Source organism: Vicugna pacos, chromosome 4 (assembly GCF_048564905.1).
Source record: "Vicugna pacos chromosome 4, VicPac4, whole genome shotgun sequence".
In the NCBI taxonomy this organism is placed as follows: Eukaryota; Metazoa; Chordata; class Mammalia; order Artiodactyla; family Camelidae; genus Vicugna; species Vicugna pacos.
Window position 1 is genome coordinate 59,563,205 of NC_132990.1, and position 15,814 is coordinate 59,579,018.

The 15,814-nt window shown below is 40.1% G+C and overlaps 1 protein-coding gene across 1 annotated transcript in view; it reads left to right on the forward strand.

The window, feature by feature from the left end:
• The first annotated feature begins 8,565 nt into the window (after positions 1-8,565).
• Positions 8,566-15,814, forward strand: part of MUSK (muscle associated receptor tyrosine kinase) — an 87,158-nt gene continuing 79,909 nt past the window's right edge. Inside the window, exon 1 of the mRNA XM_072958988.1 lies at positions 8,566-8,644. Within this exon, the coding sequence (XP_072815089.1) occupies positions 8,566-8,644 (79 nt within the window). The remainder of the gene's footprint in view (positions 8,645-15,814) is intronic.

Below are 15,814 nucleotides of genomic sequence, written 5' to 3' on the forward strand. Positions count from 1 at the left end.
ATTTATTTGTTTTGTTTATTTATTTTTACTAGGTACCAGGAAGTGAAGGAGAGCGGTCACTTGGATGAAAACCCTGCATGAATTGTCTGGTCTCCTGGAAGTTCAGGAATACTTAAGCTGTGCCTGCTAAGGAAGTTGCTTTTGGTCCCAGAGAGGAGGAGGCATATACTCACCGGCCTCCCAGGTGTATGAGGCTCAGTCCCACCAGAACCCTAGCTGATCTCATCAGTAGTTATGTGTACACATTGGGTCACCATCTAAGCCAGCACGCTCGCCGTGATTATTCACACCAATTTGTACAGAAGCCTGGATGACTCACCTACATATGGCAGATCGTGTCCAGTGTGATGCTGGGATAGGATTTGCCATCCCCATCCTTCTTCCAGCGTCACTGGATGACCATGTTTGTTGTTTCCCTGATCTCTCAGTTTATATTCATCAGAGAAGATAAAATCACCGCGTACCTTGACTAGTTTAACCTTTAAGCTTGATTGGCCATTACACCCACCAATCATATGGCGTGTATGCTGTGTCTGCATCGTAGATGAAGTGGTTTGGCAGTGGGAAAGAATCATACTCAAAAGTCTGACAGATCTGCATGAGAATTCTGCCTCCATCATTTACCAGCCACAAAACTTGGAACACATTTTTTAACCTTTCAGAGTTTTAGTTTTCTTATCTGAAAAACAGACATTTCTTGTTGCAATCAGTAGAGAATGACTGTGGTTAACTTGGGAGAAAAGGAATTTTTTGGATGGATATTGGCTACGTTACCTTGGGAACACTGAAGAGCCAGGCAGGAACCTAAAGCAGTCAGGTGGCAAGCATGCTGGCCAAGATCTCAGCTGAGGAACAGCCTGGTCAGGGTGACGCAGCTCTGCAGCTGAACGCTGGGCACAGCCTCTGGCACTGCCTTCACCGGACACTGGATACTGCTGAGGCACGGCCATGGCTACATGCTGCTCTTGGCACCACTGCCGCCGAACACTTGATGCCACCACCACTGGGATGAATTCTAACTGCCTCCTCCTTTGTGACACTTGTTTCAGATTCACAGTCCCAGCAAAGGCGTCTGATCGTCTGAGCTGAGGTCGCTTATGCATATCCAGCTAGAGGGGTTCACAAGAGTAAGTACTCACTTTTCTTGGCTTTTGCAGGGAGAGCAGAGGCTTGCCTCCTACCCAAACTCACACAGGCAGAGGAAGAAGTTCAAATACTGAGTTTAAAAAACAAAAATAAAAACAAGACTTCATTGTAAAGGATAATACCTTCCTTGCATTATTTTTTATGATTAGTACTTGGCCATAAAAGGACACCTGTGTAGTTGTCAAAGTTTTTTATGATATTTAATTTTATTTTTTATTTTTATTTTTTCCTTTTTTTGGTTTTTTGTTTGTTTTGGGTTTTTACGGGGGGGGGGAGATAATTAAGTTTATTTATTTATTTATTTTTAAATGGAGGTACTGGGGACTGAACCCAGGACCTCATGCATGCTAGGTGTGCACTCTACCACTGAGCTATACCCTCCCCTTATAATTTTTTAATATATATAATAAAACTTTAATCAAAACATAAGTTGAATAGTATCATTGTACTTGATTCTTTACATAAATTCTTTTTAAAAAAAATTCTTTCATTTTTTATATATTTAATTGAAGTATAGTTGATTTCCAATGTTGTGTTAGTTTCTGGTGTACAGCGTAGTGATCCAGTCATATATATATTTTATATATATACATATTCTTTTTCACATTCTTTTTCACTACAGGCTATTACAAGATATTGAATATAGTTCCCTGTGCTATACTGTAGGAAAATTCTTTTTTTTTTAAGATTTTATTTTTTTAGAGCAGCTTTAGATTTACAACAAATCTTTCCCCCCACCCCTGGAAACCACTGATCGTGTTACTATCTCCACAGTTGTGCCTTTTCTAGAACATCATATAGTTGGAATCATTCATTATGTAGCCCTTACAGATTGGCTTCTTTCCCTTAATATCATTCATTTAAGTTTCCTCCATGTCTTTTTATGGCTTGATAGCTTCTTTCTTTTTTAGCATTGAATAATATTCTGCTGTCTGGATGTACTACAGTTTATTTATCCATTCACCAACTGAAGGACAGCTTCATTGCTTTGAAGTTTTGACAATTATAAATAGAGCTGCTATAAACATCTGCGTGTAACTTTTTGTGTGGTCATAAGCTTTCAGCTCCTTTGGGTGAATACCAAGGATTGCAATTGCTGGATCATATAATCAAGAGTATGTTTAGTTCTGTAAGAAACCACAAACTATCTTCCAAAATGGCCGTACCAGTTTGCATTCCCATTGGCAATGGATGGAGTTCCTGTTGCTCTATATCTTCCCCAGCATTAGATGTCATCAGTGATCAACATTTTGGGCATTCTAATAGATATGTAGGGATTAATTTTTTAAATTGCTTGAAAATCCCACTGGCAGCAGCATTAAGGGGCTGAAAAGCCTGTGGCAGAAGACTGAGGCAAGGGAGATAAAACCTGAGGAGTAACAGCAGCCCCACACGTTTCTCTAGCAGGTAACTGATGAAATCAGAACTCCCAGTGGTCAGGGTGGAGGACTATTTCCCTCAGCACTATTTAAGCCAGATGTAGGAACATTAGGGTCTTTGAACTATCGCCATATTAGAATTTTTCAGACTGATCTCTTGATGCTGCCAAAGGGGTTTAGATGAGCCAGGAAGAAGTGCTGAATTCAGACATATGACCAACAAATTTAGAGGTCTCAGAGAATAGTTTTGTTCCATAGTCTAGAAGAGCCAGAGAAGTAGACCTGTAGTCTGGAAAAGCCCCTGTAAGACTTTGGAGTATCAGAGACGTATTTCAAAGGGGCAAAGAGTGGTTGAGATAGAAGCAGTGTAATCAGTCTTAGGGAGCGAGTAGAGAGGTGGATGAAAGTGCGACATAATGGTCGAATGATTCGAAGAGAAATTGTTGCAGCAAATGGGGACATTAGCCCGCCTCCCTCACCTGTTATCTCATTTGTGTGCAAAAAAAAGCTGAAACTCCTAAAGAGGTCCTTCTGTTTGTTGTCCAGATCTGCCTCCCTCCTGCTCTGTGCCTGTGCAAACTGACTTCTTTGAACTCTATCAATGGGCCTTTCCTGCCCTCTAGTTTCCTGGTGGGTTTGGCCAATGGTGAGAATCTGCCAGAAATCAAAGGCACCCTCATGAGCTGGTCGAATCCCTCAACCAAAGGTCTTAGCCCCTATTAGGAAGCTTTCTCTCAACACACTCATCTCTGCCTCTAGGTCCCAGTAACTATTTCCTGCCCCTTAAGCCCTCAGGCCTAGAGATGGCAAAGAGCGACTGTTAGTGGTTCGGTTTCTGTGTTAATACTTGTGGTTTCCTGACACCTTACACTTTTGTATACCTCCCTTTATTCTACTGAGGGGGCCATCTATTTTATCTGGGGACCAAGACAGCAGCCCAAGACATACACGATGCACATTGACCATTTCAGTAGACAACTTTTCCTTTTGGGAATTCCTGCTAGCATATAATAAAGTACTCCATTTTCTACATTCACTCAATTTTTCAAGTTGGAAATCTGGTATTCACCTAGACTTTATGATCCAATTCTTCTGATTCACCTTTCTGTAACCATCTTAAATCTATCCATTCCTCTCCATCTGTACTATTACAACCTCATTGTCCCTCATGGGACTAGCAATGGCTTCAGAGCTGGTCTCCACTCCGAGGAATGAGCTTAACTAGACAGAAGCAAAATGGCCCCAGGTCATGAGCTACGTTTCCCAAGGTGAACTCCTAAACTGGTTTAAACCCACCCACATCACTTAATCCCTCCCTTTACAGTGCTTGGCCCCATTGTCCACTTTCCTGCCTTCCCTGTCCTGCCAGTATCATCATCTGTTGATTGACTATCTCTGTCCTCAATACCTCATCCACTTTGCTTCCGACCATCACATTTCATTCTCTCTTCTGGAATGCGGTTTTCTTGGGTTAATATATCACTAACGAGTACTCTTTTCCTCCCCTCATCCCCAGAATAAACCTAACCCTTCAACATCTGTCACCTGAGAAGAGCTAGAGAAAAAAAATTACACCAGGGTATATGAGAATCAGCATAACTTTATAGGGAACAGCCTCAACCATATGCTCTCTTCTTCTCCAGAATAACTGCTTTAAATCTTCTTCGACCTCATCCTCTATTATATAGAGATGATAGAAGTCATCAGATGATGGCTCAGTAGACTCTTCGCCACTCCTGCCTACACATTGCCCTGCTTGTCCCTTCCTCATCATCTTCCATGACAAGAACCTATCCTCGGACTCCAGTGTCTCCTGCCTCCCTTGAACTGTCTGTTACCTCTTTTCTTTCCTATGGCTTTAACTTCTTTCTCTGTAGAGGATCCTTCACAGCATATCTTCAAAATAAGCGAAAAAGAAATCAATTGTGTCTTCATCCAACCTCTCCCTCTAGCTGCTGCTTAACTTTCTCTATCCTTTCAATGTCATCCTTCTTGAGAGAAACATGTTCACACACTGTCTCCATTTTCATACCTCTTATTCACTCTTCAGTCTCTATATACCACTCTGATTTCTCACCTCACTCCCCACTCTCCCTTGAGACTGCTATCAAGGTCACAGATTACTGCTATGCTGTTAATTCAATGGAACGCTTTCAGTTCCTTCTTACTTGACCTCTCCATAGCATTCAACACACTCCCAGAAAGTATGTTCTCCTTCTGGAAATGCTCTCTTCCCTTCTCTTCACTTTCATGACGCTCGATGAATTTTTTCTATCTCAATAGCTGCTCCTTGTCAATCTCTTTCTCTAGTTATCTTTTACTGATTTTTAAAGGTTGGGATGTTTCATGGCTCAGTGCTAAGGCTTCCTCTCCTACCCTTAGCACAGCGGATTTACTTTTATAGGCTTAATTCCCATCTACCTTCCCATGATTTGTTTTCCTGCTCTTAGAATAAAGTTCTTACAGAAACACACAAGATCCTGAATGACCTCCCTCACCTGTCTCTGTAGGTTTTACCCTCAGTTTCTTTACTCCAAACACACTGTCTTTCTTTTATTCCCATTGCATCACTATGTTCCTTCATGTTCTGGGTCATGTCCACATTCTTCTCCCACTTCCTGCTATGGTCCATTCCCAGACCGCCCTAGTTTGGCTGTCTGATTTTTACTTATCCTGCAGGGTTTGTCCTCACCAGTACCTTCCCAGAGAAGCACTTCTCGAACCCTCAGACTAGGCTAGGTTCAATTCTTACATAATTTCACAGCACAGTGTGTTTCCCCAGATTATATTTTAGTTAATTATCAATGGAATTGTATGATATTTACTCTATCACCAGATATTGTTTCTTACTCCATTATGTCTTGCTGAGTGTCCAGCATATAGTAGGTAGTCAATATGATTCATTCATTCATTGAACATTTTAAGACTCCCTCCCAATTTTATAAAGTTTAAGTTCCCAAAATATTGATGCATCTTGAATCGCTACCCCAATATTTAATCTGACATAAAATCCATTTTTAAAAGTAGAACTCTGGAATATCTCTTTGGCTTCCCAGGATTTTTCTGGAAAGGGCAATCCACATGGCATTTCTGACCCACTGTCTGCTGACCAGTGAGGCAGACAACTAGGTCATTGCCCTCTGTGATAATTAGAAGGGGCTCCTTGCCAAGCTTCCCCAGATGCACGAGTGCATGGGCAGACCAGAAGCATCAGCTTGGTGATGTGCTGACTCGAGCAGGAATGGGGCTGGTCTCATCAGCTGCTGTATTGTTGAATTCCAGTGTCTAGTTCAAGATGTGGCTCTGAATGGTGCTACTTGCTCTCTTGGCCAGCTCTTGAGATGAAGAAGCAGAGATACCAGAGGTGCCAAGACAAGCTTAATTGGTGGCTAAGCATTTCACTAAAGTGAAGACTGGCCATCAGCCCCATGGACTCTCCACGTGCCCGGAAAGAAGCCAAATAACTGGCCAGCATCCCACGTCCACTCTCGGAGGCTGAGTGAGCCTGCAATTACAAGGAATAGGTTTGCTTGTCTTGTAGGATGGAAAGCCATTTTGTACCCGGGTTCCAGGAAACTGCTGTGGGGAGCATAATTGGCTGACAGCCTCCAGCTGCTACACTTTGAGATCTGCTGCAGCGTTCATGCCTGAGTCACACTCTTCAATGGCTTTTCTTAGCCAACAATTGATTCGTTTTTAATCAGAGCTCTCTTACGGATTCTGGCTTGATTTTTCCCTCAGCGGAGTTTTGTCTCCCTTTAGCTTTGCACAGTACTGTTGTCACCTTCAGGCTCAGGTTGTGGTGGAATTTGAAGTAGGGGCTAATGTCCTGGGGTCACTGGTCTAGAGGGTGCAATTCCTGTTGGATTCAAAACAGGCACCATCTGCACTCGTTCTACATTTTTGAGGAAAGATGGTGGAGAAGGCTCACTCCCACATCCTCCTCCTGGACATTTGAATAAAGAGGCCCCTTGAGTGCCTTACCTTGGACTTCCCTTAATTAATGGCTGGTCCTGATCCTGAGCTGAACTTGAGCTCACAAATTTATAGTCACCCAAATCTCCATAAGCCTAGTGCTACTTATGGGAGTAACAGCCACTCTGTTCATCCAGCTGATTCCTAAATTTCACATAAAAATGTGTTCATCCTGCTAACGTCAAAGTTTCCCATGAAATATGTGGCATTCACAGGATATTCTCAGAGCAGAAGCCTCACCATTTTTATACCTCTTCTATAAAATTACATCAGGATTATTTTGATTGCAATTTAAGGTATCAACCTCATATTAGCCAAGCCAAAAAAAAAAAAGAAATTTATTAATTTCAAAAATAAGGAAATCCAGTGGATAGATCTGGCTTTGCACACTGTTTCTTATTAATAAAGCATGAAGCCTCCAACAGCCTTGGCTTACCTGGTTCTCATAGGTGGCGATCTAAGGAGAAGGAGCTTATTTTGTGTTTGGTCCAGTGCAATACCAGGGAGACCTTGAGCCCTGAACCAGCTTGAGCCCCAAGCCCATTCCTGAAGCAATCACTGTACCTTAAGTAGTAGAAGTGCTTTGCACAGAAAATCGTTGCAAAATATATACTGGACACATGATATAGATTATTTACATGCAGACTATCTTTTGAAACTCCTATACATTAATAAGAAAAAGAAAAAATGACCTAAAAGGAAAATAGACAAAAGCCACAAAAAAGGAAAATGGATACCGAATATATGAAAAATTCTCATTACCAGTACGCCTTCATACATCCATGATTTAGACATCTATGAAGCCAGTAGAAATAATGAGATGGTGCTGTATACATGAACATGGAAAAGTCTCCAAGACATATTGCTCAGTAAGGAAAAGGTATTTCGCATAGGAGACCATTTTGGAAGCCACGGAGGGGTGTCTTTGGGAGAATCCTTTGCAATCAACAGCCCCATCAGCCAACTCAGTGAACTCATGAGACCAAAGAATGAGGGAAACACCAACACAGAGGGGAAAAAAAATCTTAAAACAATATGGTGAGTGCAGGGATAGAGATGTGCACAATAAATCAGAGAAGTCCAGAGGAGACAAACCTCACGCAACTTTGGGAAGATGTGGGATTTGGGGGCTGGAAATGACTCCCAGGAGAAGGCGATGATGGAGCTGAGATAGTGTTAACTGGGTGGAGAGGAGGGGAAAGCATGCCAAGGCGGGGAACAGTATGAACAATTCATGGAGGCAGGAAAGCTGTATATAGGGACCATCAGCAGGTTGCTAAGTATGAAAATAGAGGCATGAGTTGTAACAGATGGGACCAGACAGGTGGACTGAGTCCAGCAAGGCTCTGTATATCATGTTAGAGAGGTTTGAATAAGTTTTGATGTGATGAGGAGCCGCTGAAGCCTTTCGAGCAGGACAAGCTATCTGAAAAGAGAATTGAGGACTGGAAGACACAAGGCAGAGAGAACAGACAGGAGGTTACCACCATCATTCCCAGCAGACGAATGTCTGAAAGCGCGGTTGGGATAGGGCGATCCTGGTTGGAATCAAAGGAGGGGAAGAAATCAAGGAATGCTGATTCCTTGGTACAATCTGTAGGCACTGGTAGTGGGTTGGATGTGGGCGGTGGAGAGAGAGACATGGGGAGGAGACACGAGTAGATAGACGCAGGGTTCCGGTGTGAGTGCGCAGGAGAGGCGGTAAGCTGAGTCAAAGATCGGGAGAACTGTCCCTCAGGGAACACAGGGATGGTTGCAAAAGGCATCTGATATTGTCCTTCTGCCTCTGTCTTAAAAGGATTCTACAGGGATTTTCTTCCCCTTGTTCCTCCAGCCCTACACTTGCATTACTGGCCTAAGAGGATACTCACCAGCTGGCCGTGTCCATCATTACAGCCAAGTCTGAGAATTCCTGCTTATACTTAGAGCCTGTGGAGCTGCTGACACAAACAGTCATTAGCAGACGACCCTTTTGTAACCACCTATGCTTTAAAATGTAAACCGTGGGGGCATTTTCTTTGCGTTGTCCGGAGAGAACTTTCTGCTGCCTGAGCCTGAATTAATCATGAGAGAGCTCGTCAACATTCCACTGGTACATATTCTTACTTTGGTTGCCTTCAGCGGGACTGAGAAACTTCCAAAAGGTTGGTTTGAGCAATCTTGTTTCTTGTCGCCCTGTCACAGTCCTGAAGTGCGTGTGTGTGCTCTGATGGTGCCTGATTCATATTACAGCGGGCTCGGGTTTTACTTGCTGAAGTAGGGATGCGGTGTCTGGAGAGGGAGAAAACTATATAAATAAGCAATTGATTGATGGTCTCCTTTCTGGGGATAGCCCTAACCCTGCTTAAGTTCTGCAATAAGAAGTCTACCCGTATGGCGCATGCAGAACCCTCACTTGTAGGGGAAACATTAGCAGGTAGACTGCAACTTATCGGGGTCGGTTTGTTTATGTGTATGTCAAACTTCAGGGTGGTCTGAATGGATGATGAAAACCTTTTCGCATCGTTTGCCAGCAATATAATCAGCCCCACTCCCAGACATCCAGCGTGTTTGCTTCTAAATAAAAATCATTTCCGTGTTCAGTTTCAGCTTGGCAAAATTCTTAATCAATGTTTTCATGGCCCCCAAATCGGAATCAGAGAAACACACACACAAGTTGCCTCTAAAAGAAGAGCCTAAAGAACAATGGGTTCTCAATAACTTTGAGGCTGGAGTCATGGTTTGGTTTGGCAAGAGACTGTGAAAGGTTTTTTTTTCAGAGGCTTTGGAATGTACCGGAAATAACACCACCTCGGGGGGAAAGGAAAGCAACTTAAGAAACTGACAAGCACCTGTTGCAGGAGGGAGAATGTCCACAGTTTCTGGCCAGTGTATTATGAAACTGAGACTAGTGTATCTCAAATCTGGAAGAAAGAGAGGAAAATGGGTGATTTGTGACGTGACGGAGGGCTTCATTGAAATCTTTTTAAAAAGGACTTGAGAGAGCAGATTGCATGATACCGAAGTGATTTCAAGTTAAATGTATTACAGTAGAGTAAAAAGAGTTCTGTGTTTTATGACACACTCAAATGAATTATTTTCCCTTCATCTTACTTCACCAAAGAACTGCACATGTTTGTATTGTGGAGAATAGTGAAGGTACTTTATCGTATGGAGATGGGAAACATAGCTTAGATTTTGTGGTTCACTAGAATTTCTGGAACCACAAGGTCAAAATTCAGATGCTAACAACACGCAGCTTTCTTCTCAAACAGTCTGATTTCATAGACATGTTTTGTCGTTTTCTTTTTCTATTTTACGTGAGCAGAATGGTATCTTCAAATGTAAACTAAATGCTTAATTGCCAGCTAATACTTTAAGGTATCTCCAGATAAAAGAGAGTATAGATCTTTTCAAACAGCTAATAATAGCCAGAAAGACTTAACATTGGCTTCAGATTATTTTAATACTTCCTGATCATACAACGGATGTCCGGGAAGGCGGCACCTGGATGTTTGCACTTATGGATTGTTACAGATCTATTTGTGCTATTCTAAACCATGAAGTTACATAAAAATGACATGGCTAAATGCTAAAATTTACTAAAATCCAGTCTTATAAGGAGCAGGACAATTGATTTTCTGGTTCAAATTAGAATCTTATGCATGAAAAAAAAAAAAAGAAAAACCCTTTCCACGTGAACAACTCCTAATTTATATTCTAGAAAGACATAATTTTCAGTTTCCAAACTTTACAGGCAAAGCACACTATGTACATTTTTAAAACTTCAACAAAATATGGTAGCATAAACACAACAAAGCCAAAATCCTGGCTTCTAAATAAAATAGCCAGATTGTTAACCCAAATTTGTTTATTTGTTTATGCTTTATTTATTGCTATGATTAGACTGTAGAATCAAAAAAATGAAAACAGCATTTTAGCCTGGCCTACTATTTGCATATTACTGTAAAATCTAAACTGATGTGGGTTTAACATCCACGTTAGCCAACACACCAAGCCTAGAGGAGCAAACATGCAACAACTACACTTAACCAGTTCTGAGAATAAACGTTATCATGAAAACACGATCCTTAAAATTTTAAATGTTGACGTGCATGGAACATACTGAGACAAAAACATAATATGCGATTATTTTAATACTACTGAGAGTAATAAAATCTTTCCTTCACAAAATATCTCATAGATGTCTTCTCTGTTCTTGGCAGAAGGCAATGATAAAAAGATATTTTTAGATGCCATACCTTTTCCCTAAGTCCTTTGTCGTGAATAGATCAAGGCACCTGCACAATGATGTGTCACAACATAAACTGATGGATTTAAAATAGCGCAAGAGCATTCTATGGATTCTTTGCTGACTGTTGGCATACCGTTTCCTCAATAAAATTAATAACTGACTTTGTAGAATTAAATTTATTGTTACAGTTTTAGTTTGAGATCCCTAGTGTTCAAAGACAAAGGGAAAAATCACCATCTTTCTGAATCATCTCAACTAGTGATGCTTTCAACCATGACAGCTCCGTATCACACCACAAGTGGGAGAATTTTGCAAACTGTCATGTATGAAGAACACCTTCACGACATCCTTCAATAACGTTTAATGCTTTATCAGGGAGTATTGAGTGTCTGGTGGGATTTTCTGTAGGAGTATAGGAATTCATGGAAGCAGCACTGAATTTGTTTAATATGCACAAAGAAGTCCTGTCTAAACTCCACTTTTAAAATTACCCCACTTACTACCATACCTAGAATTTCTTGAGTCTAAGTGATTTCTCTGTAGGTACATTTAGGTAACTTCTTCTAAATCGTATGTATACAGGGATAGGATTCACAGATTCGACATATGACTAAGTCAGAGCGGGCACAGCTGTCATTGAAATCCAGGACACCAAGTCCTGGATGAATGTTTTATACTGACGTACATTGAAAGGGTAGCTCATTGCATGTTGGGGGAAACACAGTTGCTTTGAATTTTATTGACCTGAAAGAGCAGAAATATCAAGATTTCTACTGTATTTCCAAAAGTGAAGTGGGCAACTTCTCAGTGAAGCAGGACTTGAGATCACTGGGGGGAAGTGACAAATGAGAGGTGAGTAGAGGTCCTGAAGGAAGTGGCCCCATTCAGGAAGATGAGAGAAGTACACCGAAGAATGTGGAAGGAGGACCTGCTGGGGCTGGGGGCTGCACGCCTAGACTGGCCCCGATCTACACTGTTGTTTCACTTTATCCAACAAGAACTTATGAACATTGGAGCAGTGAGGACAGCTGGTTGGATTAGTTCAAGATTGGTGTTTTCCAGGGTCAGTGCAGCTAAAGGACGAGAGAATAAGGGAGCTGAGATTACATGGCAACATGCAACGTGGTCCAGGTTAAATAATGAAGAAAGTGAAACGGAGATATTTAAGGCCTGGAAGAGAATGTTAAGATCAAGTTCCTTTTCCTAGTCTCCAGTGTCCTTCTGTGTGTCTTTAGGGAAAGCATGTAGTCACTGTAAGCCTCAGTTTCCTCATAAAATGAAGAAGTACCCACCAGTGCTCAACATATCGTGTTATATACTGTGCTAAGGATTGCCAATGACTGGTGGTATGATCGCTCCTGGAGGACATGGACATTTTAGATGAGTCCCTGTGAAATCATGTCCTCACCTCAAAGGAATGCCTCTAGGAGAAAAAGAATTTCCAGCTTCAAAGGAAATTTCATTTCAGAAATTCTAACAAGCTGACCCAGAACTCCGTGTCAATGTCCTGTGTCATTCTTGAAGGCGAGGACCAAGCGTGTTTTCTGTGACAAAGAATTAATGCTAGCATTAATAAGTGATGATTGAGATTACCAATGAACTTTACAAGTTCCAAAGACATAATTTAAAAAAAATAACGTATTTGATTACATCACCAGCAGAATAAATCTGTCAGTTTCTAAGATATGCCAAAGGATGAGCAATACCGAATATCATCTTTCTTTGGGGGATTTGAAATATTTCCAACACCAACGTGTTTTCTCATAGTGAAAAAAAATTCCTGTATTCATGATGTTAGAAAACCATGAATATGTTCCAAGTCTGAGCACTGATTTTACTAAAACAGAAAGGAGCATATACACCTGATTTCTCTGTTTATTCAGTCATTTGGTCATGTCACTCAGCAGCTATTTGATCAGAAGTTGGTGTGTCAAAGGCCGTGTGCGGGGACCCATAGAAGCGTAACATCATATCCTTCTCATCAAGCAGCGAGTATTCAAGTTCAGTTATTCTTTGGGTCCAAAAGAGCATTGTGTTCATTTTCATGTATTTATTGCTCATGTGGTCTTTGGATTGAGGGAAGAAATAGTGTCCTAGATTAAACAGGCCCTGGCTGAGATGAAAGCCGGATAGAATGAAAGCAAACAGGAGACAGTCTGCTGAGTCAACAAATATCATTAACTACCACTGTGTGATTGTGTCAGTAAAAATTTGAAAGCGGATTTGTTTGGATGATTTTGGAATATGGGCAGAGTGGACTTAAGCAACCATATTCTGCCTAATGAAATTCATACTGATGTAAATCTTTTTTTTTTTTTCCCTGCTTGTAATTCCAACTACACTGAAGATCTGGTATAGCTTAGAGTTAAAAGACAGCAACTTTAAACAACCTTAACCTTGAAGTTCAATTCTATCATTTCCTGCTCTTGTTTTGTTTAGACAAGTTATTTAACTCTTCTTTGCCTTCATTTCTCATCTGCAAATGGGAGTAATAATAGTATCTGCCTTTATGTTTGTTGTGATCAATGAAATCATGAATGAAGCATATAATGCATGGGCAATAGCAGGTTCTTAATCAACTTAAGATTATTAAAAACAGAATCAAACCTCACATAAGGCTGTTGTGCCACTGAGCATTAAGGGAAGGTGTTAATAAAGTTCTTAGTAACATCTCATGTATTTCTCCACACCTAAGTTTGTCAAGACATTCTAAAATTTACCTCTCTGATCATAACTGATCTCAACAGAGTTCGTGCCACCTCATTGGAAAGATAATAGTAAGACTGTGACCTCTGTCACTTCTGCATCTGTATATTAAATGACAAGAAACTAATGAATACATTTTGGGTTTTTTTTTTTTGTAAAAATTATACACAGTCACTAAGAATGATTTTGAAAACACAAAAATATATAAAAATTTAAAAGAGAAAGTCACCCACACTTCCAGGACTGTTAATGTGTTGATAAATTTTCTCCCATTTTTTTTCTGCATATCCTAAAAGAGGTTTCATAATAAAATTGTCCATACAATTCTGCTGCCTGCCATTTTTACTTACCTGAGCATATTCGGAATTATTGATACTCTTCAAAATAGCATTTGCAGTGGCTGCATAAACAGTATCCTGTTTAGATAACAGTTGTTGGTATATGTTTAACATCTGCCTCTCTGATAAAAAAAAAAAAGGCCCTGATATGTTGCATTTGTTGATTTCTGTAGGGTAAATGCTCCAACCACAGCCGATTTCCGGGTACCAACGAACACTGAGCTGGGAAGAAGTGCACAGTAGCACGCTTGTAAATACAATTTCTATCACACAGACTTAGATGTGAATAACCCCACGGACACAGACAATAGTAAAATACTTGGGAAGTGATAAATACTGAGTATTGTTACTTTGTTTTTAGCATAATTTATTTTCATTATAAATTTATATAATTCAGTTCTTCATAATGGCTCTATTTGATTGTCTTTACCAAATTTCTGAAAAATTAACACTTGGTTCTTGCAAGCCAGTCCAAGCCAGTCCACACCAGCTCCAGCAGACCACAGTTAAAAGACAACACTGTGTGCCTAACTCTTCTTCCACTTTTGTACGATCAGTACAATTTAGTACAAATTCATCTGTCTTGTGTAGTGAAAGTCATCCATATGCCTTTGCACTTGGAGATGAATTTTTTGCGGTGGATTCCCCGAAGTAAGTATTAATGGAAACTAGAATAACCGAACAGTTCAGGTTTCTGTCTCTAAATTATAGATTCAGATAACACGGACGAGCCAAGGACAGTGTTAAATGCATTCCGTGTATTCATTTTGTTAATCCTCACGACAAGCCTATTGGTGGTTTTATTGTTATCTCCATCTACAGCTGAACATGCCGAGGCACTAGTTACGTGACACAGTGGAGCTGGGAAGCGATGGAGCAGGGACTGGAATTCAAGCCCTGTGCTAGAGTCTCTCCCGGTCTCATTGTCAATAGTCCTTCTTTCTTTCCTTTTGTTGTTGTTGTTGGCTTTTTGTTTGTTTGTTTTTATGAGGGGGTGGTAGTTGGGTTTATTTATTTATTTTTTGGAAGAGGTGCTGGGGATTGAACCCAGGACCTCGTGCATGCTAAGCGTGTGCTCTAGTAACTTGAGCCATACCCTCCCCCACTCAACAGTCTTTCTTTTTAAACTATGAAAGCATTCAATACTATCAATTAACCTTTGGGCCCATCCTTACCCGCATCCCACGACCTTACTATAATATTTTTTGTTTTTAATCTCTTCACATCTGTGTGATAATGCAATTGATTGCTTATTTCATTTATTAGCTGTTTAGAAAAATATAATTTTTTTTAAGAGACCGACTTTCACAAACTTTGTCATCGATTACAAGTTTGCTTTCTTTGCATTGGGAAATTAACACTTCTGTGCATTCTGATTTATGTATTATAATTTTTTATTACAAAGATAATAAATATATGTTTTATATTATATAATACTTCGCTGTAAGATGCAGCAAAACAGAAATACAAAATTATACATAATGCTTACAACAAAGGATACATGATAATAATATTTTGGTACTTCTGGTTTGGTATTTCTCTTCTTTCATTAAATGCTTATTTATCACCTTATATTCCATTTTTTTTCTTATATTATACTTTATTGCTTTATCACTTTGTTTTGAGCGATGATTGCTTTGTAGATATTTTTCCTTCTCTTTATTTCCAACATTTCTGTTTTCTTTAGGCATGTCTTTTGTGTTTTTCAATCCTGTTTGACAGTGTTTATATTTTCATAGATCAGTTTATACCTTTTGCATCTACTGGGATTTCTGATAGGTCTGGGCATGTTTCTTCCACATTATGTCTCTGGTTAACCAGACCTTTTCTTGGCTTATTTTTCCTCCTTTTCTACTGCTTCTTCATTAAAAAAAAATCGATACAGTTCTAGTTCCTTTTTTTCCTCCTGCTGTTTTGGAAGCTATGGTTTTTGATCTGTTGTTTTAGTGGTAACCATTAATGAAATTTTTACCTATGCCTCTAACCATGTATTTTTCTCCCCATGTTTGTAGTTATTCAGTATTTCTGCCATCTTC